General features: G+C 47.4%; 1 protein-coding gene across 1 annotated transcript; it reads right to left on the bottom strand.

Annotated features, from left to right (window-relative positions):
- Positions 1–5918: 5918 nt before the first annotated feature.
- ATP6V1G1 (ATPase H+ transporting V1 subunit G1) lies at positions 5919–12553 on the bottom strand. The gene is made up of 3 exons (XM_044993086.1): positions 12391–12553; positions 9343–9443; positions 5919–6693 (listed from the first exon to the last, which is right to left on the bottom strand). The coding sequence occupies exons 1-3, from the start codon at positions 12470–12472 to the stop codon at positions 6520–6522; spliced, it is 357 nt and encodes a 118-aa protein (XP_044849021.1). The 5' UTR covers positions 12473–12553; the 3' UTR covers positions 5919–6519.
- Positions 12554–24469: the final 11916 nt, after the last annotated feature.

Genomic DNA, 24469 nt, shown 5'->3' with positions numbered 1-24469 from the left:
ACGGGGCTGCCAGAGCCTAGTGATTCCTGAGCATCAAGTCTCCTGCTCCTCGGTAGCCCCCTAGAGATCGCCAGTGCCAACTGCTGTTACTTTAGAAAAGCAATTGGCAAAAAAAAATGAGGAAACTACTAGCCTAAAAGGCCCTGAAGTCACAAATAAGGAGATTGAAATTCTTAGGCTCAGCACAGAGGCGATTTGAGAAATTATAACAGTCTCCAAAGGCAGGCACAGCTCTAAAGCAGAAAGGATCCTAGAAGCCCTGGGGATCCTCATATCAGTATCAAATCTTCCTTTGTATCTTCTCTTTACACGCTCTCTCTCTCTCTCTCTGGTCCAGTGCTGAGTATAGCCCATCAGAACCCAAGGATCAGGAGCCATTAGGTTTAATTATATTTCAAAATGTTTCTCAAATTATACATTTGAGATCAAAAATTGATCTTGCTTAATGGGTAGAAAAAGCAAGAGCTGCACGTTCCCCAAGTCTTATTTCTTGCCAAGATGAGGTACATTATTTTTTGATTATGGTGCTACAAAAACCCTTTCTTGCATCTCAAATTAAAAATAAGGAAGCTAGCCGTTTTCAGTCTGGCTAACAGCTCTGGTATTGATCCAACAGATTCCTTAGTAGATATTTTGAGGTAGCTGAATGTAATTTAATATCTATTTAATTATTCTCAAGCCAGTCTAAGCAACCGTATTTACTGCAAGAGATTAATTTTTTTTAAAAGTGTTAATTTCTTTCTTTCCAGAAGGTGTTTTGAGGGATTGTCTTTCTAGACAAACCCTTGTTACTGGGGGGCAGGGTGAGGGGGTGGAGGCATTGATATTATTTTTCTTTAACATTTTAGGCTAGATTCTCAGCTGCGGTAAAAGGCAGATCTTCCAGCTGAGGATCTTTACCATTTATTATGAATTACTGGTAGAATTCATAATGAAAGCATAAAGTGTGGGGGAGAGGGGGAAAGAATCTAAGAAACAAAAAAGGAAAAACTGGTCAAATGTCATCCTGGCAAAAGGTTAGCAATAAACAGGACTGATACTGTGCAATACATTTATCAGTGATCTGGAAAATGGGTTGAGCAGTGAGGTGTCAACATTTGCAGAGGACTCAAAATCATGTAGGTCAGTTCACACTAGAAACCATGAGAGGGATCTTACCTAAGTAGGTGAATGGGAAGAACAATGGCAGTTGCAATTCAATACTGACAAGCAAAAGCTAGTGAACATTCGAATAACCTGAACTACTCCTACAAATGATACATTAATTTAGAAGCTGACGATCACTAGGGGGGAAAACAAAAACAACCAACGAGACCTGTACATCATTTCAGGCAGCACAGTTAAAATCTCTGCTCTTGTGTTCAGGGGCAGCCACAAAGTCAAGTTCTCGCCACAAACTTTCCGCCTAGATCAGGTTGAAATTTTTGATTGATGAAAACTAGTTTTTTCGACTCAATGACAATTTTTTTGCAAAATATTTGTTTTTTAAACGAGAACATTTCCGATTTTTTTTTCCTCCTCTGTCTCCTGTTTTTCCCCTTCTCTTCCATTTTGTCACCGGAAATGGAAAAAGGAAGGAAGGAGAAAAATGGGGAAATAAAAATTTCCCTCAAAACTGAAAAAAGGCACTTTGAGGGGGTGGGTGTTAAAAAAAAATTACAGAAAACGGCTGTGGAAAATTTCAAACAAAATAAAACGTTAGGCTTTTAAAAAATGTTCACGCCTAATATTTACCATTGTCAACGAGTTGTATCTCTAACCATGGGGATCAAAGACGAAAGCTTGTGCCTCCACATCCTATGGTAACTTAATACATCTACTTAAAAGAAACACACCCCATGACCACTTTGCAAAAAGAGCCCCTATTTCATCTTCTGCGTAAACTTCCTTCCCAGCTGTCATGCCCCTGCTCGCTGTGTCCCACGTAACCTAGATTGTAAGTGATTTACGGTAGGGACAGTCTCTATCCTTATCATGAAGTGCCATACTGCAGAGCATCAGTTTGCTCTCTGGGTTGTATCCCCTTCCTCTACTCTTCTCCTATCTTGTCTACTTAGATTGTAAGTGTGACAGTCGCCATCTTGGCTACCACACTGGGGACTGACCTGGGGCCTCCAGAGCTAAAAGCACGAGCTGCTACAGCTTGAACTAAAAAGTCACCTTTCCTTAACTTGACCTGTAAGAGACTCACATTCTCTGTGGCTCAGGGCTGGTCTACACTGCGCGGGGGGCGGGGGAAATCGATCTAAGATACGCATCTTGTCGAAGTATCTTAGTTCGACTTACCTGGCCGTCCTCACAGCGGCGAGTCGACTGCTGCAGCGCCCCCGTCGACGCTGCTTACTCCTCCTGCCGAGGTGGAGTACGGGCGTCAATTCGCGGATCGATTTATCGCGTCCAGACGAGACGCGATAAATCGATCCTCGATAGATCACTACCCACCGATCCGGCGGGTAGTATAGATGTACCCTCAGACACACACAGACACACACCCCAAGCAGGTTATATAAACTATGAATCCAGGCACTATCCCTTCCTGTGTGTTTGTATGGTACTGAGCACAATTTGCAAATATGAATTGTACCTCTTGGGGCTGGATCCTGACATTTCTGAATTGCTGAGCATCTTGCAGTTCTTGTTGCTGCAAGTTATCGCTGCAAACCAGGTCTTTGGTCTTTCGCTGTGTTTTGAGCAGCACCGAGCACAGTATAAGAACGTGCCAGCGCTCTTGTCCAGAAAGCCCTCTCTTCATAGTAGCCACAGGAATTCAGCCTATTGCCCTCCATATGCAGTCGGCCAATTCCCTCCCCGCTCCAAAACAGAAGCGCGATTATGCTCACACTGGTGTAAATCAGAAGCACTGACATTAGTGCAACATGGGTGTAAGGGAAGAGAATCAGGCTCCAAGGAACCACCGCTGCCAGGGACTTCCTTCGCCCAGGCTTATCGAGCGCAGAAGCTCCTCCGAACAAAGACCCGAGTGCAGAATTTCCCAGCACCAATATATCAGTGACAGATGAAAACCGACACTTGGCCAAAGGGACGCCTATAGAGACGAGAGTGAGCTGATGTTGGGGGGCGGGGGAGGAGAGGAGACTGAACTTTCATCTTGTTGCCTGGCAACTGGGCAGGAAACAGCCCTTTCCCTCTAACCAGCCTACTGTGTAACAAGTGTGTTAGAACAAGGCTGTGCGTTGACTGAATATGGAAGGCAAGGTGTCCGCAAACCAAGTAACCTTGTGCACGCTGAACTAAGGTCACTAACTCACAGCAGGGCTGATTTGGGCTCACTCCATGCTATTACCTATGCATGTGAAACTGGTACTTCACACTTATGTAGACAGACACACGCGATTAAACTGTTCTTAGACTCAAGCTCTTTGGCGCAGGGACCATCTTGTTCTGTGTTTGTAGAGCACCTAGCACCATGGGGTCCTGGTCCATGATGGGGGCTCCTAGGAGCTACAAGACAAATACTAACTGGTGGAGTTTCAGCTTGTGTGATTAACTGCTGAAGCATACGTGAGACATATGAAAGGGATGTTGGACAAGCAGAGGGCAGGTGGGGTGGGTTCTGTTCCCAAGCTCTGCTATAGACTGTATGACCTTAATTTCCTGGGTCTCAGTTTCCTCATCAGAGAAATACCATACAGCTATTTCTTAATGCTTGTGATGTGCTCAAATACCACAGTGAGAGGCACCATAGAAAAGTCTATTAAAAAAAACAACAAAACCCTGTTCTTGATCTGGGCACGCAATCGCTATTAGAATTAACAGGATTTCTACCACTACCTGAGCTGTTTATAGCCCGTCACACAGAGCTTTACTATTTGCCATCTGCCACTGCCACAGAGCAGTGAAAGGCAGACTTCGCTCTCAAACGCTGTGGTAGCAGCTGGTGTAGGCTACACCTGTATTCATCAAGTAGTCAGTAGGGAGAAGGTGGAATTTTAGATGAATCAGATCTGAGAACTGAAAGACCTTTTGTCTAATATATGCCCCTGCCTGCAGAAAATTGCAACCTGTAGTACTTTTACTAGTGGGCAGTTTAATTTTAAGATGAAACGTGGTGTGAAATCTAGTTTGTGAACAACAGTTGCATCCGACAAAGTGGGTATTCACCCACGAAAGCTCATGCTCCAAAACGTCTGTTAGTCTACAAGGTGCCCCAGGATTCTTTGCTGCTTTTACAGAACCAGACTAACACGGCTACCCCTCTGATAGTTGCACTAGGTGACTTTCCCCTCCGTGGATTGAGATAAAATGCATAAATCTTTCATTCCAAAGGAATCTTCTGCATTGCAAACAAAGCAACCCTGTCTGGAGAGCAAAAACTCTGTGCACATTTGCAGTCAGATAATTCTTGTAATAAGACTTTGCGGGAACAGCATGCCAATAGGTAGAAAAGCAAAAGGCTGTTGGCATTCTTAAAAAGCATTAAAACCTCAGCATGAGCTACAGCTGAAGTCTTTACATTTCCAGCCAAAGAGGAATTCTGGAGTGGAACAGAAAATAATCCACCCCAACCTAGAGGATGAAAAGCCAGAGTCACCAAGCAGCTCTGGGCACCTAGACCCTTAACAATGAGTTGCTTCCAGACTAGTACAGCAAGAGAGTTCCATCGTTTCTCAGACTGACAAGTGGTGGCGGGGAGGGTGTCTCTGTCTACCGGAGAAGAGAAACCACAGATACATACTGCAGTGTTGAGCTAGCTGAATGTTCTATGAAGGATACATTGCAATAGCAGCACCAAATGCTTCAACACTAATGGATTAAATCTAGGGGCCAAGCACCTTTAAGGTCAGCTGGTGCCTGTCCAGCCATTGAGATGGTTTATTTATATTCCAGTGGAGCTGGCGCTAAGAGAGGCTTAAGTAATTCTAGGCCTCATACGGCCCTGGTTCTTTCTTGGCCCACTGCAACGTAACACGGGCAGGGCTTGTTGTTTCAATTTCATAGCCAGTTTAATAGCTTGATTTCCTGAAAAGGCTCTTCCACTAAGATATTTGATGAGAATTTAGCTTAGCGATTAAGGCAGAAGACTGGCAAGGCAGCAATATCTGCTCTCTCGCTGCATCACAGGACCTTGGGCAAGTCACTGTTTGTACTGGTTACCCCCTTCGACAAGGTAGGGTTGATGCTCTCTCTCCTAACCGCTATCAAAGCACCCTTGTGAGGGAGGAGTGTTTAGACCCCCTGACAAACAATGTTATATGAGTCCAGGGTGTTATTTCTTGTCCACTACCATGCAACAGTTTTGCATCAAGTAGAATATTTCTTATTTTATAGACCCACTATCCACAAAAGCAGTCCTTGCCTAGCTGGTCTCCCTCACTCACCCTTTTCAGAACTTTTATCAAGATTAGGGATTATCACCACCCCAATTAATGGAGAGATGATGCCGAAACAAGAAGCCTCTATCTAAATGGGATCTGATGCACTTAGATTTCATTGCGAGTCAGGAGACTAAGCTCAGAAGGATGCTGCCTAAATCAGTACGACCTGGGTACTACAATACAGCAGAGATCAGTGTGGGGTATGAAGACAGGAAGGCTAATTACTGCATTCATGTGTCTGACCACCAGACTACAGTGGGAAAGAATGACTAGCTTCCGTTTCACCAGGTGATCATGGAAGAAACACTTTTTCCAGGAGTTTTTTTGGGGAACACTGGTGCATACTGGTCTAGTGGACACATGGGTTTTATTCCAGGCTCTGTCACTGACCTGCTGTGTGACCTCAGACAAGTTGCTTCATCTCTTTAGGATTGTTTCTCCTCCTACCCTCTGTCTGTCTTGTTTATTTAGATTGTTAGCTCCTCAGGGCAGGGACTCGTGTGTGTACACAGCAACTAGGTGCTACTGTAACAGACGGTAGGTAAAAGGCTGGGGGAGGGGAAGAAACAACTGAAGAGACTCCAGAGTTAAATAGATTCTTTACTTTCAAATATCATCGTGCCAGGCTTCTAATTCAAGTTAACAGTAGAATATATAGAGGGTCTTAAGACAGTAATTCACAAGCTCCTGAGGACTACTAGCCAGTGCTGCACACCCAGACTTTTTCTTCTTACTGGGCTTAACCCTGTTTTAATGTTACCAACACCACTACAGTGACAAACTCCACTCTATGAGGACATCAGAGCTGTGTTTTCTAATAGGTACAGACTCAGAGGCTTGCAATTTAAACCTGTCCCGCATCTCTCACCCCTTTTTTGAGCAAAGAAAACAGCTTTTTTAATACCCACCAAGCAGCACGGAATGTTAATGTTCCCCTTAATACCTAGATCACACTTAATGCATATTTGAGCCATGGCCATGAGCTTTGGATAAGCTCTGAATCCATATAAAGGTTAACTAGAGTCTCTCCAACAAGACAGAGGGGCCTACAACTTACTGAAATAACATAACACCTCTACGAGAAGCACACGGAGCGAGAGCATGACTAAGGGCTGTACACTTCATCTGAAGCATAGCTGCTATTGCTAACACTTCCACGGGCCCGTTCCTTCCTCCTCCTCCACTAGCCATTGATGCGGTAATTCACATGGATTTCCGGTTTGATGTCGTACACAAACATCAGCAGGTTATTCAGCACTTCCTCCCGGTTCTTCTGGAAGTTGCCCTGGATTGCGCTCATCTTCACCTGGGTCTCCTTCTCGACTTCTGTGGTGCAGCTGCCGTGAGATCCAAGAGCCTAAGAGAGAAGCCCACTTAGGGTTACTTGGCAACCAAACAACATGTTGTTCTCAGTTGTATACACAGAATGGCAGAAGAGTTACACCCTTGGGTGCACGGACTCATGGTTCATGGACTGCACTGGGAACCAGGAAAGATTTGGGTTCCCGTCCCAGCTCTGCCAATAACCCAACACGTGAGCTTGGGCAAGTCACTTCTCTCTGCCTCTATTTTCCCCTCCCATCCTTAGACTGTCTTATGTATTTAGATTAAGCTTTTGGGGGCAAGGATGGTGTCTCTCTCTAGATATCTGAGCAATGAGGCCCCAATTCCAGTGTAGGGCTCTCTAGGCACTACTGCAATAATAAAATCATTGCAAATGAAAAATGTCAAAGACCTTTACCAACAATGTAATTTAAGACGTAAAGCACTACTGCAATTCAAATTCATTGATGTTCTTCAAAAATCCCCAACTCTGTGACACTAAGCACCCCTGTATTTACACCCTACACACTATTGTAGTCACCTCATTACAAAACAGGACTGGTTGAGGTATCATTTGAAAACTAATAACTCCCTGATCATTAGTATTCTTGTGTGATGTATGTAAGTGACAGGTATTAAGAGTTATGGACATATGCTGGAATGATTACTAAAGTGTGTTTAGACAAGGCATGCCAGGGGAGATGGTAAACAGATCTGCACTAGACAAATGAACAGAGTTTTCCCCACCTGGGAGTTATTTGCAAAGCACTTTGAAAAACAATGAGAATGTATTTACATATCATGTAGACAGACCCATTAAGCTAACAAGGGACAGAGGCAAACCTCACACTTCCCTGTTCTTTTATTAGTTGTCCCCCGCAATTAGTGGGTTTCTGAGGCCCTGTGGAACCTCCCCTTAGGCTGGGGGGGGGGGGGGGAATCTGTTAGCATGGGGCGGGCTTTGCCCGCCCCGTTTCCCGGAAACCCAATAGATACCAAGAAGAGGAGAAGACAGGATCCATCTACACCCAGCAGGAGAGAACGCTTGGTCTGGATTTACTTTTCAAAGAAGCCATTGCCAAGGTTTACTTGTCTATAAAGATTGGGGGGGGCTGAACCTCAAGTGATGAACAATTGAATCAACTGACTCCACACAACATTACTATATTATAAAATGGTATAGAGTGAGGGCTTTTATGAAAGCCAATGACACCCTGGTGATTAATATCATTGTGAACTGAATGTACAAACCCTACACAAGAAATTATGGCTACTCATTGAAATTAGGCTTTCCAGCCTGTGACCAACGGGAGAGAAAGATTTCCCCAAAACATGAGGGATGGCAGCAATCTATCTGTCTACAGTGAAATTAAGCAAGGTGCGACCAGAAACAATGGAAGCTCTATTTACATCAAAGGTGGATAAACTACAGCCCACGGGCCACATCTGCCCCGCAGGACCCTGCTGCCGGGCCCCTGAGCTCCTGACCCAGGAGGCTAGCCCCCGGGCCCTCCCCTGCTGTTCCCCATCCCCCGCAGCCTCAGCTCACTGCGCCGCCAATGCAATCCTCTGAGCAGCAGCACAGCTGCAAAGCCCGGCCTTACCCGGTGCTCTGTGCTGCACGGTGGCATGGCTGGCAACCTCTCTCCATGCCATAGCCCTGGAGCACCCTTCTGCACCCCAAACCTCATTCCCACCCCAGAGTCCTCACACCCCTGCACCCCAACCCTCTGCCCCAGCCGAGCCCCCTCCCACACTCTGAACCCCTCGGCCCTACTCCCACCACATGAATTTTGTGTATCAATATGAAGGTGATGTCACACATCCGGTACTGCCGGAGTCCTGAGGGGGCGTGGCCTCAACAGGAAGAGGCGGGGCCTCTCAAGATTTAAAGGCCCTGGGGCACCGGCTGTGGCTGGGAGCCTCAGGGCCTTTAAATCCCCACCGCGGAAGCCGGTGCAGTCTGGCACAGCGTACTGGCTCTTGCCGGTACGCCATGCTGGACCGTACCGGCTTACTTTCACCTCTGACCAGGGCTATCCAGCACAGATCCTTCAGGTTGTGACCTGCATGCTGGTAGGCTGGTTGTGAGTGTTCCCAACTGGGAGATGGGAGTAAGTGAGGGTAATCCAGGCCCTGGCAGTATTTCAAATAAACTTTAGCATTATATACCATCTGTGGCCCACGTGCCTTCTATCAAGGTACCATTATAACAAACAGCATTTGTGAGAATGAACTGGATTTGGTAAGGGAAGCAGGGAGATGAGCATTGTCCCTACTTCTAGCATTAATGCATACAATGCACATTGTTAGAGTAACTTATACCGTTATACTCTATGAATGGGACTGCAGGAGCATTGGTCAGTTGTATGATCTTGTTAATATTAACTGCTTTACTGCTAAAGCAGAAATTCCAGCTTCCAAGATGCGACCATTTTTTTTTTTTGATGCCCTGGCTCCTTTCCGCTAATACAAACCAAGACATCTGGCTGCACAGAGAAGCAATTAAAGGAAACTGCTCAAGGACAGAACACCCCATGTGGAATGTTCCGCCAAGAGGAGCAAAAGCCAAACATGATTTCCCAGAGATCTAACCGCATCATCGCATGCGGATCTCAGTGCAAGTGACACGGATGGAGCCGGGTGGCTGATCTGATGGCAGCAAATTATCTAACAAACTAACAGCTGCTTCCTTGGCTTTGAACTCCTTCTCCCTCTGTAGGCGGTACTGCTCAATCTCTTCCTGGGCTTCTTCTTTCGCCTGCTTCAGCCTCCGGTTCTTTCCTGTTTCCAAAGAAAGAGCCTTATTAAGTAACAATTTACGCCAGGCGGCCAGGCCAGATTTAATGGTGACAGCACTTTCCCCCAAGCTATCGGACTCCCACGACAACTGTTGTAGCATTTGCAATTATAGCAAGCTATGAAGAGACTGCAGGAGATCAACTCCAGAATGCAGTATACCCTCTCCAACCTCCCCCAGCCTTCCAAGTTTGTACAGATAACTGGTATTTCCATATCTTCCAAAAAGCGCCTGAAGAGCACGTGTGTGCCATTGATCCATTGTCATGCTCTCCGACTGGTGAGCTCTGATAATGAACAAATAGCCATCAAACCCAGCAGATGTTACTAGAAAACACTCCGCCGCTGGCTCAGCTCACAGAACGCGTCCAACTCACTTCAGAGCACTGTGAAGCTGCATGGCAGAAAGGTCGAACTATCCCAGTTTTGCCGCAGGATAGATGTGCAGCAGCCATAAGAGAGTTGGCCGTTACATGAACCTTTCCCCTTCAAGATTTCTATAATTAAACTGAACCAAAGGAATCCACTTCCCACACAACACTGTAAGAAGCTGGAGCTACTAGGCCAGAGGCAGTCCTTAAAACCGGTCTTGAAAAATGGGACACCTTGAATTCCTCAAGGCTGGGACCATGGATCAATTCCTAGCGCCACTTATGTCAATGGCTTTGATGGGGCCAGGATCTCACACATCTTTAATCTCTGTGTAAGCGGTCAGCATCATATACAATGTTCCTTTCATTAACAACAGTCAAGGGAGTAAACCTGCCAGCTAGAGGCAGATAAGAAACATGGAGAAGCCACCCAATTATGGCCGGTATTTGGCCAATAAAACTGGCCCAGCCCGCCAGTTGATGGAATTCCTAAGAGAGCAGTACCTGGGCCTTGCCTGGTGGAACCATCTTTCATGTTAATCTTTAGATAGTAGAACAGCTGCCTGATGACTCTGAAGCCTTTCAATGCCTCTCCAGCTGCTGGAACGGAGAAGTGTCACCCACCCCCTCTTTCCCATATAACCACCCAGAAGACAGAGCCTGCAATGAACTCCCACAGGAACTAAGGGCCACCACAAACCTCGCCATCTTCCACTTTAAGTGCAAAGTGCATTGTAGACCCTTGCCCTCTCTAACAAAAAAGATATATATATTCAAAAAAATACAAAACACTGCACTGCACACACTTTTCTCTCAAGTCACAGATCTTAAGCCTGATCTACACTAGGACATTAGGTTGGTATAACTACATCCCTCAGGGATGTAAAACATCCACGCCCCTGAACAACATAGTTATACCCACATAACACAGACTCCATGTACACATCACTAGGACAATGGAAGGTGGATTAACTAGGTCTGTAGCAGCAGTGTGAAATAGTGATCAGTTTCACCACTGCCCAAAGGGTCCTGAAAAGCAACACAACTGACCACTCTCTTAATTCATCCTGCTATTGCTCAAGAAAGCTATTAGCATCAGCAGTGATATTGGAACCACCTGTCTGCAGACTCTGCAAAGCTGCACTGTATTAGTTTACAGTCTGTTCATGTCTGCAAGATTTTTTTCAAAAACATAGGAATCACTTTTTTTTTTTTTAATAAATGAAACCTTAAAGCCTGCAGAAGTTGACGGCATAAGACCCCCCTGCCACAGCAAGCCATGGAAGTTTTCCTATTTGCCACTGAAAAATTGATTTTTTTCTCCATGCCACAAATAATCTAGCTAGTTTACTCTATTATTCCTGGGATCATACTGTTTGTTATTCACAAACATGTGGGAGGCCAGTTTGTCTGTGAAAATGTTCACAAACCTCTGAAGTTATATGTATTACACCAAATGATTATTTGTCCAACCATTTGTACCAAAAAGAGTGTTATTCATCAACTGCTAATCTCCTGTTTAAAGAGCCAAAGTTATCCAATCCAATACCACATGATTTGGGTGACAAATCACATCATGAAGAGCAGAAAGCTTGCAAGCAACACATCAGCTGAAATCTGTTTCCATAAGCTATTTGGCAAATACGTACAAACAGATACAGTTGCACAAATCAAGATAGGTTCCATGAGCTGAGAGGAATGTCTGATCATTAGCAATTAGTAACTTGACCAGCACTACTCCTAAGTAAGGCTAAGGTTTAGTCATGGGTATTTTTAATAAAAGTCCTAGACAGGTCACCGACAGTAAACAAAAATACACAGCCCAGGGTCTGACCATGACTTTTACTATATACCCTTGACTAAATCTTGGGTGCTCTGGAGGGGGGGGGGGAGGGGTCCAGAGGTGCCATGGGTGCTCGGGGGGCAGGCACCATCTGGGGACACTGCTGTTGCTCTGGGGGAGGGGGCGGTGGCCGGAGACTGCCCCAGCAGCGGCCCCGGGGGTCAGTCCTACCAGCCGCTGCAGAAGTCAGTCCCGGAAGGTCACAGAATCCGGGACAGACGCTCAGCCTCCCTCCGAAGGAACCAGCCCGCAGGGCGCCGCAATCTTCTCCGGGCTTAGCGAGCGGCCTCGGGAGAGGGAGGGAGGGAGTCTGGGAAGGTTTTTGGCCCACGCTCCTGTTCCGGGGGGAAGTAACAGAGGGAACCACCGTGTCCTACCGATCCCCCCCCCCCCCAGCCTGGGAGGAGGCAGCGGCGCAAAGCCCGAACCCGACACAGCCGCGGCTTCCCGGGGCGGACCCTGCCCGACGGGCTCCGCGAGCGAGGCACCGCGCGGAACGGACGCGTCTCCGGCGCAGGCGGAGCGGCGGGAGCCCTTCGCGGACGGGCAGGTGCTTGCTGCAGCTCGGGCCGCGGATCACGCGGGGCCCCCCGCTCCAGAGCTCCAGGCCCCGGGGCGGCCCCGGCAGACACGCGGCGGCCTGGGCTCGGGGCAGGGGACGCGGGGAGCCCGGCTGGAGCGGACACAGGGGCCCCGCCCACGCGCCCCGGACACTCACGCTTGCGGGCCTCGGCCACCTTCTCGGCCGCGCGCTTCTCGGCCTGCAGCAGCTGCTGGATGCCCTGCGACTGGCTCGCCATGGCGCGTCCTGCGGCTGCGGGCTGCGCGGCTCCGCCGGGTCACACGGGCCGCCGCCGCTCACGTGATCCCGTCAGCTGACCGCGAGCGAGCGAGCGCGAGGCCGGGGGCGGGGCTCGCGAGTCCCCGCCCACCACGCTGGCGCCCAGTCGCGGCAGAGACCCAAGCCCCGCCCCTGGGCAGATCTGACCACGCCCACCCATGGGCCTGGCCCTCCCTCCCCCTCCATCACTGGGTGGATCCTGGGGGGGACCCTCCCTTCTGACCCCCCCAGCCCGTAATCTAGGGGTTCCACAGCTGAACAGTCCAAAAAGGAGGGCGCTCCACGGGGGGACCCTTCACTGTTGCAGCTGCCCTCCGGGACGTGTTCAGCTGTTTAACTAGGGTTACCCCAGGGCCGTATCTTCCTCCCGGACGGCGATTTAAGAACCAAAAAGCCGGACGTGTCCGGGAGAATACGGACGTGTGGTAACCCCCCCACCCCCCTCAAAGTCCTTTTTCAAAAAGCTGGGCCTGCACTAGACATGAGCTCACGTGTGGGTCCCCGCGGCTCCCTGCCCCCCTCGTTGAAGCAGGTGTGCAGGGTTACTGCCCTGGGAACTGCAGGGCACCAGTGGACGTGGGGCAGGCCTAGCTGGAGGCAGGGGGTGCGGGATTGGCTGCAGGCAGGGCAGGGGGTGTGGGAATAGGTGCACCCCACCCCAGCTCACCTCCGCTCCACCTCCTCCCCTGAGCGCGCCACCACCGCTCCGCTTCTCCCCCCTCCCTCCCAGGCTTGCCGCGAATCAGCTGTTTCTGCGGCAAGCCTGGGAGGGAGGGGGGAGAAGCGGAGCGGCGCGCTCAGGGAGGCGGCGGAGTGGAGGTACAGGATAACGTGGCACGGTGTCACTGCATCGTTCCTGCACCCCGGGATGATCTCGCCACATCCGAATCTGGCCCCGTCACAGCACCATGAGACCCCGTGGGTGTAAACATCAATATGCCAGCATGTGATCACACTGAATGAAAAATCCCACACTGGGATGTAATGAGAATCACACTGCTTCCAAAGCCTGTGCTCTGAACCCCTAAACTCAGAATGCAGAAAAGTGCCTGGGAATTTATGAACTTCTCTGACCATTTGGGTCTGAGATTTTCAAAGGGTCCTGAGAGAATTAGGTACTCAACTCCCATTGGAAAACAACTAATTCCCTTAGTATCCCCTTGAAAATACCAGAATTGGCTTTCACTGTATAGTTGCATAGTGTAAGTTACACCTACAATTATTGCCATAATAGAAAAATTAGAGCTGTGGCGGTGATTCACAGTTCTGCAGGGAAGAATTAGTATCTGCTCATATGTCTTTCCTGTCTCTGTCTCCTATGAGGGAAAGGACATGGGGCAATGAGTCAGGCTGGATATTTAGAGAACTAAATAGGAATGATGAGCATTTGACAGGATGAGCTTCTGCCAGTCCCAAAGGCTAAGTCAATGAGGTTAGTGGGCCTGTCAATCCAGCATCGAATTCACTTCAATGAAAAGGAGAGAGAAGGGAAGATGGGGAGAAAGGCTTTGATCCTAACACTGTACGTTGAACCAAGCTTGGAGACTGCTGCAGATTCATGTGATCTACAGAACAGAAATGGCAATAGAGATGCAAGCACACATATGTGCCCTGCCCCCTCAATGTACCTCTTGGCTCTCACTCCACAGATCCTGGGGGACCAGAAGGGAATTCAGACTCCATGCTCAGTGTCTGATGTAACTCCCATTAAAGGCAACTGATCGCCTCTCATTAAAGTCAATGGGGTGGATCAGGCTGTCAGTCCTTAACCCATCTCCGTGCCGATTGCCAACGAGGGTTCCCAGTTGCATTTAAAAGTGGGCTGTGGCCACCAAATCATTTCATACATGGCCAGAGAACAACTGTCAAATGCTAACAATTTTCAGCCATTGCACGCTCCCTCCAGATTTAAAGCAGCTTCTTACCCTATTCTTCCCTTCCCTTCCCTGGAGCCATCCACACCTCTCCCACTCTAAATGGACTGACCCAAAGCCCAGTGAAATCCTTCTATTAACTTCAGTGGGCTGTGGATCTGGTCCAGGATCATCCCATTCCTTCTATGCTGTCCTGTGAATTAGAGAAAGTGAAGATTTCCACCTGGACGTTCATCTGCTAGAAGCAGCAAGTTTTAAGGGACGTGTGTGTGTTTTTAATTAGTGCCTGTTAGAGATGAACCCACAATATATACCTGCTGTAAAAAGCTTTAAAACAATACAACAGCAAACGATCTGAAGCTGACATTTCCTTCCTCCTGAGTCAGTATGGATGGTGGGGGGGTTTCCTTCCTGCAGGATAATTGCCTTTTTCAGATATCTAGACTAACACTGCCATTTACTGTCATCGCAGATATTCGGGAGCAGGTGCACCAGGCCAGCTCATCTTTCCAAAGTCAGAGAGTCGGAGCTGGGACAGGCTCGACAGTTTCCAACTTTTCAAGGCCTGGTTTCCAACAGATTTTGAATTAATTGGCGTCGCGAGAATTTCTGAACCCAGTTTTTATTCCCCACCATATCCTACATGAACCTGTCACTGTGTATTACGGAGAAACACGCTATCTCTGCGTAGTTCATACTGAACCTTGATTCCCATTATTAGTCCAGTGCTGGCTGTCCACCACCATTAATTTAACTAATATGAAACTTCATCAAAGTTTGACATAGCCCTGAAGGGAAGGACATTTTTATAAGCCTGGGACTCGATTGGTACCACTCAGTCCCTCCTTCCGCTCTGTTCCAGGGGGAAATTAGGTGCACCAACCCTTTCTTAACATGCATTACTTCCCTCTGTGACAGCTGAGCTGGACTGGCTGTTGCAATGGAGGGATGGAGCATAGGTTCTGCCCACTCCCAGCCTCTATCCACACACTCCTTGCCCGCCTGTCAGGAGAATTACAGCCCTGCGATGCTTTAGTAATGTGGGTAGCCCATGCACAAGAGTAAAAGGGTTTCTGTCATCCCCTTATTCCCCTCTATAGTATAGTCATGAAGCCAGGCTTATGACTGAGCCCTTGGTTAGTCAAAAAGCTACAGCCGTACGTGATACATACAATTCATACAAACAGAGTTACAATGATTCTCAATATGATTTTAAAATCCCATCAGTGCAATTCCCAGGGAATGGGTGCACAGTGAAACATGGCTGGTATTTTTTTTTTTTTTTGCAAATAGCTTTGCCTGAAATGAAAAGATTTTCATTTCTTTTGGCCTTTTTCATGGAATTTTTCACTTTTTTTAAATTAAACAAAATGATTTGTTAATAGAAGCATTTTTTTTCCAGTTTTCCTTCCTTCTCTGCCATTTCCCCCATGGTAACTTGACTTTAAGCACTCACATAACTGTTTTGCTGAATCAGCCCCTCCATCCCAATGGATCATGAGATCTTTTTGCAACAGGAAAAAAAAAAAGCTTTCTTTCGTCTCCTTTTAGCTTTGCTTTGAGTTTCTAAAAAGAGCCAGTACAAAAATGTTTCCCTGTCCCAAAACATGTGGTCATTAAAGATCCCAAGGCACTTTCCGTAAGAGATGGGACGCTAGTCCTAGTGTCTGGCCTCTTTCCAGCTCAGGTAATTACATTCTTCCTCCCTAAAGTCCCCCACACTTCAATTGGATACACTATTTTTCTTCTGTCGTATTGTGCAGCTCTCTGCTTTTTAAAAAAGCTGCTGTGTTCAACCCGTAAATATCTGGGTCAGTTGCATTTTAATAGCAATTGAAGTGATCGCTGTTTATCCCTTACCTCTCATGAAGTTTAATTCATTAATGGAAATAACTTGGCAATCCTGGGATGAAAACTACTATATAAGTGCAAGCTAATGATTAAGTATTAGCAATTAATTGTTAATGCTTATTATTATTGATTGATAATTGATACTTGTTTGTTATTGTTGTAAACATTGCAGGGTATTTTTGATGTATAAATTAAATAAAAGAACCGAAAATTAAGATAATGTATAGGGAGAATTTTGACACGGTCAAATGAAGGATTGGGCTAGATTCTCAACTAGTAGTTCCAATGACTTCAACTTATGCCAGCTGAGGATCTGGCTCAAAAGTGGGCTCCAAGTGGGAAAGAATGCTCCATTTTCAGTCTAGACTCCAACTTTATTATCCCTCGTGTAACTCAGTTGCAGCCCCCAGAGTTTCACCAGGGGTAAATTTGGATCAATATGTGATGGAGAGAGTAGACTTGCTAACAGAATTTTTAGGAGGCTGTACTCATGCTGTGAACCGTTGTCACCTTTCCCCAGGACAAATCTGTTGCATCATGACATTGTGACGGAAACAATACGGGGCTGCTTCTGTATCCTCTGGGCGCTGCTTGTACTATATGAAACAGCCCAATCCAAATCATGACTGCCATCTGAAAAGCAGGTCAGGTGGCATCCCTTCTATGGACTCTCCTAAGCTGGCATAGTGCCTTTGGCACTCAGTAGGACTCAGAATTTCAGTTGCCTCAGGCTAAATCCAAGGGTGCCAATAACAGTCTCAGTTCCTAATTTCCTGATACCAGCCAGGCGGTAGATTTATAGATATAACCAAAGGTTGAATTGTATTGTGACTGAACCCACTTTCCTTTGCAAGAGGAGTGATTTTGAAGATCAAATCCTCCTTTGGGAACAAGCAAAATCTCCCAGACTCTGATTTGCTACCTGTTGATGCTTCTGGGATTTGTCAAGCTCAGAGGTTGGGGCCCTCATCTCAGATGGTGCCATTAACAATGCATTTAGTGGCAGGTGATAGGCATCCCAGGGACTCCCAGCCAAATGGGTGACAAGCCACTGATCGGCAGTGCCAGTTCAGTTCAGGGAACGAACTGCAACTTGTAAATATGTACTACTGAATCTGTTGGGCAAGCCTGAAGAAATGTGGCTTTAAGTAATTGGGATTCTTTCCATTGACTTAGTGGACATTGGATCAGGCTCTTAGATACTAGGGTGATACAGAAAAAAACCTATTATACATCAATAAGTGCTGTCTTTCCTATAATAGGCAAACCCAAAGCTTTGAGCGCTGATCACCATTACCAATTCCCCGGTGATTTCTGCAAGAACAGGGGTTCACCTGGAAACACTCCATTTAGGTACCAATGTTTTCACTGCTACAAACACTCCCCCTGCGTTTTCAGTGCGGATGCGTTGGCTTTCACTTTCTGCCCCAAACCACTGAGTAACGGTGCTGCGCGCTATTAAACAGCCGCGGCCATCAGGCGGTCGCAGTTCAGTGATGAATGAAATAGGCCCAGCATATGTAGATGGTTCAGTGCTTTGAGAGATGTGTGGCTAGATGAAGGGATGCTGTATAACTCTCATTCATTATTAATGTTGCTCAGAGACACTGAAAGTTTTCAAGGGCTCCATTTAATTTGGGTGCTTTTTACAAGTGCTGCAGACCAGGAAAATACACTGTGACACTTGCACAAAATACCGTGAATGAGACAGAGTGACCTTTCCTCATTGTGAAAGAAATGACTCTACAGCCAGGTCTCTAAGGCACGAATACTGAGAGTTGTGGGGCTCCCTCTGCAGAGAAACTCTTAGGGCAGGTCGACACTGAAAACCATTGCACCTGCGCCACCGTAACGCTTCAGTGAAGACTCAACTACGCTGACGGGCGAGTTTCTGCGATCAGCATAGTCAATCCACCTCCATGAGAGGTAGTAGCTATGCCCAGGGGAGAAACCCTCTGTCAAGGCTGAATCCCCACCCTGTCAGTTCGAGTGCAGAAGGTGGGGGCCCGTAAGGACTCTAAAAATTAATACTGGCCACTCCAGGCTTGTATTAAACTCCCAAGGATACAGCTTCTCTCTGACCTTGGATGGGTAGATGCTGCCACCACCCAAGTGCAAAACCCCCCTTTTTGAACCCAGGAAGGCACACTTGGGAATTTCTTCTTGTGGAGTACCCTCGAGCCCTTTCACGCCCCCCTCTGGGGAAGAGCTGAGAAAGAAAACAAAGGAAATTAGCTGTTGCCCCCAGCTAATCAAACAACATATGCACAAACCTCTTAGGACACCAAAAATTCAATCCTGTTCTTAAAAAAGGTATTTTTTATTAAAACAAAAAAGAAAAGAAAAAAGAAAATACATCTGGAATGCAGGCTTTTGATAGATTTAAAAAAACCACTTACAAAAATTAAACATCAAGAATAACCCTCTTCAGGTCCCGTTTCAAGGTTACAAGCAAAACAAAAGCATTTGGGGTTACCACAGAGGAGTCCACAAGCCAATAAGAAATAAACAGAGATAAACCTAATCGCGTCTTTCTAGACATTTTCTGATCTACTTACATATCTGGGGTTTCAAATGAGGATTTTTAGGTATGATCTGATGATTTCCATACCTGACAAAAAGCTTTTTACAGCATAGTCCCAGCCCTGTCTCTGCTCTGTCCCCTCTCTCCAGAGAACAACAGACAGACAAAGGGAAAGGTTTTTTTCCCCAATTTTAAAAAGTTCTCGCCTTCCCATTGGCTCTTTTGGTCAGGTGCCCACTCCCTTCCACTTACCTATGCAGGGAGACTTTTTAACAGAGGTGAAAGTAAGCCGGTCCGGGCCGGCGTACCGGCAAGAGCCAGTACGCCGTGCTGGACCGCACCGGCTTCCACAGCGGGGACTGAAAGGGCTCTGGGCTGCCCACAGCTGGTGCCCCAGGGCCTTTAAATCTTGAGAGGCCACGCCTCTTCCTGTTGAGGCCACGCCCCCCCAGGACTCCGGCAGTACCGGTAAGTCCTGTAAGTTACTTTCACCCCTGCTTTTTTAACCCTTTACAGGCAAAGCAAGTAGAGAACAACTACCAAGAGGGATTCTATAGCTAACTGGCTGGCTGGGTGTCCACAAAAGGGAGCTTCCCCCCCGCCGCCACCGCCCATTTATCAGACCCTCCAGTCGACATAGTGCTATCTACACCAGGGGGTAGGTCAGTATAGCTGCATCGCTCAGAGTGATGTAGTTATACAGGTGTACATTTGGAGTGTAGACCTGGCCTTGTTCACCAAAGCAAGGCAGAGTGACCAGACAGCAAACGTGAAAAATCGGGACGGGGGGGGGGGGTAATAGGAGCCTATATAAGATACAGACCCCAAAATTGGGACATCTGGTCACCCTAAAGCCAGGTGAGGCTGGGAATAGCTCCGACTGGCTACGTGCGGGATTAGAGCAAACACCTGATTCCAGCTTGTGTTGTGTGCACAGTGGCTGCATCTGCCCATAAGATATAGAGCGTACAGAAGCATAACAACCTTAAGCACAAAGCAAATATCTATGAAAGAACCAGCAGCAGCAGCTCAGCTGTAGTAGGTAGGAAGGATGGTCTTGTGGGACAGGCAATTCGCTGGGACTCTGGATATTTGGGTTTAATTCCTGGCTCTGCTATTAGACTCCTTGTGTGATCCTTATTCAGGTCCCTTAGGGCCAGATTTTCAGAAGCATTTAGGCCCCAAAAGATTCAGATAGGTGCTCGGTGAAATTAACCTGTTGCGGTGTTTTTTTGGCAATCTCACTAGGTGTCTATCTGCATCTTTGAAAATCTGGCTCTTAGTGCCTCACTTTCCCTACCCCTAAAATAATGATAATGTATTTCCCTATCTCACAGGTACAAAGATGATGGAGGGAACTTATACGTAAATAGATTTGTTTCCGTGCCACTGTAAACCTTATGTGGCCCATGTACCTCTCTGCAACGGAGGAGTAAAATGCTCCTGCTGGGGTAAAATGAGTGGCCAACTCTGATTTGACTTAGCATTTCACACTGATGTGGCACAGATTTAAGGCTCAGAGACTCAAAGATATAGAGGTGTCCAACTCCCATTGATTTCAATGAGAGTTTGGTGCTTAAATAAATGGACACAAATCAGATGTCAAGAATTATAACATTCAAAAACCAGTTGAAGAAATAAGTCTTCTCCAACTGGTTTTTGAATGTTATAATTCTTGCCTTCTGATTTGTGTCCATTTATTCTTTTGCATAGAGACTGTCCGGTTTGGCCAATGTACATGGCAGAGGGGCACTGCTGGCACATGATGGCATATATCACGTTGGTAGATGTGCAGGTGAACAAGCTCCTGATAGTGTGGCTGATGTGATTAGGTCCTATGATGGTGTCCCTTGAATAGATATGTGGACAGAGCTGGCAACGGGCTTTGTTTCAAGGAACAAAACGCTATGGTTGTTCTTTCAAAAGTTTACAACTGAACATTGACTTCATACAGCTTTGAAACTTTGCAGAAGAAAATTGCAGCTTTCCTTTTATTTTTCTTTGTAGTTTACATTTAACACAATGCTGTACTGTATTGGCTTTTGGGGGGGGTCTCTGCTCCTGCCTGATTTACGTACTTCCAGTTCCAAATAAGGTTTGTGGCTGACTGGTTGGTTCGTAACTCTGGAGTTCATACCTCTGAGGTTCTACTGTGCTTTTAGCCCCATAGCGGGAGCTCCATGAGCACGAGGCAGTTGATCCAGACTCTGAGACTCGCTGTCACAGGTGGTTTTTTGCAGAGTAGACATACCCTTTGACTCCTAGCCATTGTCAAAGGCCTGATCAAAGCATCTTTGTAGTCAATAGGAGCCTTTCCATTGACTTTAGTGAGAGTTCAAGGGGACAATGCATGCTGTGCTGGAAGACTGGGATTTTTAAAGGAGCCTAAGGGAGTTAGGCACCCAAATCCCATTGACTTTCCATGGGAGTTGGAACCTGAACCCCTCCCCACCCCCATAAGCTCCTTTGAAAGTCCCAGCCACTGTGAATAGCTGTTGTTAATGGAAGGACACACAGCCACACTCCCTCATCTCTTCATCATCCAGGAAGGAAACCCTGAGTAACACCCGTGAAGGGACTTAGTCACAGCTCCCCATGCATTCCAATGTGTGGTGCATGCTCCGGAATCGCTGAGTACATGTGGGGGAGATGAATCTTGCGTCGCTGAGTGCACCATCCCTCCGGAGCGGGGGAGCCACACTAGAGTGTCTGGCATGGCCTGGGGATTTCAGAAAAGGGTGAATGCGGGTAAGAGGAAACAGGCGTGTGTCTCTCAGCCCCTGCCACAGGATATTTGTAACAGCTGTGCATGTTTGCTGGAGATCGTTTGCACAATACATGCACAGAAACAGCAGCAGAGAAATTGCCATTCAGCTTGGAATAAAAACACTCCGTCCTCTGCTGCCCCTCGCCGCCTCCTCTGCTGTGGAGCAGGGTTGTGATTCACCAATTCCGGGGGGGCAGCCAGGGGCTGGAGCAGCTCCCAGCATTGTTTAGAGAAACCTCATAGTTGCCCTAAACTACGCTCCAACTGCAATGGCTACTCAAGCATTTATCATCATCAGGGCAAATCCCAAATGGACGTAGCCTCCTTGCAAATCAAGCCCCACCCAGATTGACCTCTAACTAGGTCCCTCGGTGGCTGGAAGCTCCATATTTGTCTGCCGTTGGCAGTCTTATTGTGCCACTGACCCTTTTGGTGACTATGTGGTCACTGGCCGCATAGCAGCATTCCTTGGTAAACACGCTTTACCATTTGTCCACCTTCTCTCCTAACAACACGGCTGGACCTAGAAAGCCGCTGAAACCGAACCAGTGCCGATGGAGGCGGTTGCTGGGTTTGGCTACGAATATCCTCATGGCTGACCTTGACCTGCCACCTGACAGGGAGTAGCCGATGAAGAGGACGAGACTCTTGAATATCAACCCACCTCTCGTCGGCCTTCCTCGGCACCCACATTTCACTGGCGTACGATAAAGTGGGTGTCCCCGTGGTTCCATAGCAAGTTGCGTTGCAAGCTTGATGTCTACGCAAGGATTGCTGGAACTCATAGTACTCTTGCCACACCCCTTCAGTCCACACCCCCCAAAACACCCCTCCTGATGGATTCTGGGAGGAGGAGGAAGGCATAGATCCACTTATAGGCTACCCCGGGATTCCCTCTGTAGTGGAGGAATGTCCAGCTGGGTCTTCAAGTCAGTTGTAGAGCCCCTTTGTGCTAGGAGAGCAGCACAAAGAGGACATAGAAGATCTCAGGGATGAGCCCATCTATAGTATATTTAATATAGACAGATGGGGGGAAAGGATCCAAACAGAAAGATCAACGGTTGTTGTAACAAATCACAGCCCAGAGCAGCCTCTGAAATGGAGTCTCCCAAAATTCCTGAGTCATTGCTTTTCCCTTTAATCTGAAATGAATGGAGGGCTGGTGAAAGGTGTTTGATTTACAGCGCTGGGGAGTGAAAGTCTCTCCGTGCACAAGGAACAGCATGGGCAGAGGCCATGCAAGCTTCTACCGTAGTGCCCCCCTCGATTATCTCATCTCTGACCTGGAGTGGCTCTCTCTGGGAGGAACAGAGGGGTTCAGTCCTTGCAGTCCATTCAGTCCTTGGCCTCTCTGACAAGAGACTGCTAACAAAGAGGATTTGGTAAAGGGACTGCTAAGTGCAACAAAAATACCCCTATCCACAGGACTGCAGGCTGGGAACTTGCTGCTTTATTCAACTGAATCATGACAGAGTGGAGGGAAATTTCCACAGACTACTCATGGTAACCCAGTTAAGCCTACCATGACCATTTTACACCACTGTGAAGTGGATAGCACCTGTGAGAAACCAGATTAAGAGCCCCTTCCCCCTACAGTTCATTTTGTTCAGCCCCTCAAAGAGGCCTCAGAAGGGAAAGGTCTTTGAACAAATACTAACCTGGGCCAGCTTGGAACTTTCGGCAAAAACCTGTGTGTATTGTAGGCAGTCAGATACCACGGTGATGGGTGCTATATAAGAACGTGCCAGAGCTAGACCAAACTCACCAGTCCTCTGAGCCATCCAGCCCCTCCTCTTTGTTAAACTAAGAAGCTATTGGGTCCCCACTCCAGTTTCGCTTGCTTGTGTGGATGAAATCAGAATTGAATTGGATGTTGTATCATTTCTTTGATGAGGGGCCCAGTTCAGTCACAGGTAAAAACCCAATGGGCGTTAGATCGGGGCCAACATGCCCAAAGGGCAGATCACATGTATAGCACCTTTTAACCGAACGTCTCCAAGCACCTTCCAAACCCTCACCCCACCCCAGGGTGTCAGCTGGGTCTCCTCCCAGCTGCTGTGTTACAGGAACAGTTTTGTCCAGAGAAGAACCTGAAAGGGAGCGCAATGGGCTGGAAGTCACTGAGCTCCTTGTGAGGAAAGGGAGGGCAGAGTCCCAGGCCAATCGGAGAACGTGCTTGGCTTAATCTTAGTCATCTGGCCATAGAGCTCGGGGCCCCCTCCCTCAGGCCTTCCAGACCCGAGTGCCCTTCTCCACCGATGTCTGACATCCTCATGTATTGCAGCCTGCTCCAGGGTGAGAGACATACACACGTTGTCTTACTAGGCCAGGAACGAGCGATGGAATCCCAGGGGAGACGTTACCAATTCATCTTGCAGGAAATAACATGATCCATGAACACAGTGAGTTACTCTGAGAGGGATGAAATCTGTTACAGCCCTATCGTCACACTAGCACTGCAAGCAGAACCCCTGTAGCTCCTCCTTCACCTAGGGCCAGACCCAAAGCTCATCAGTGCTGATGGGACAATGCCCGTTGGCTTCAAGGGGCTTTGGGCCCATCTCCTAATGCCAGAGGCAGAATAGTCCTCGCACAGGAACACGCCTTTGCTCTTCAGACGCCTTCGAAGGCAACTCTTTAGTTTTGCTGGTGTGTGCGAGGCTTCTTCTTTCCCTGTTTGTTTGTTTGAAATTGGTTTAAGCGTCTCATTCTCTTTCAGGATTGATCACAGCTAGGCTGAGGAGGATTTAATTAGTCATGCATTTCATGGTTGGTTATTTCCAAGTATGTTTACTACTGTTAAATTTTTATCAACTTAAATTTTTGAACTAGCAGGACATACATGTCTTTATGCCTGGAATTGTCAAAGATGCTTAAGAGAATTAGGCACCCAACTGTCATGGGGATTCAACTCCCCCTGGGACTCAAAATCCCAGCTGA

The sequence above is a fragment of the Mauremys mutica genome, chromosome 18 (genome assembly GCF_020497125.1).
Source record: "Mauremys mutica isolate MM-2020 ecotype Southern chromosome 18, ASM2049712v1, whole genome shotgun sequence".
Lineage (NCBI taxonomy): Eukaryota > Metazoa > Chordata > Testudines > Geoemydidae > Mauremys > Mauremys mutica.
Note: the sequence above shows the minus strand (reverse complement) of the source record. Positions and strands in the feature narration are given on the sequence as shown.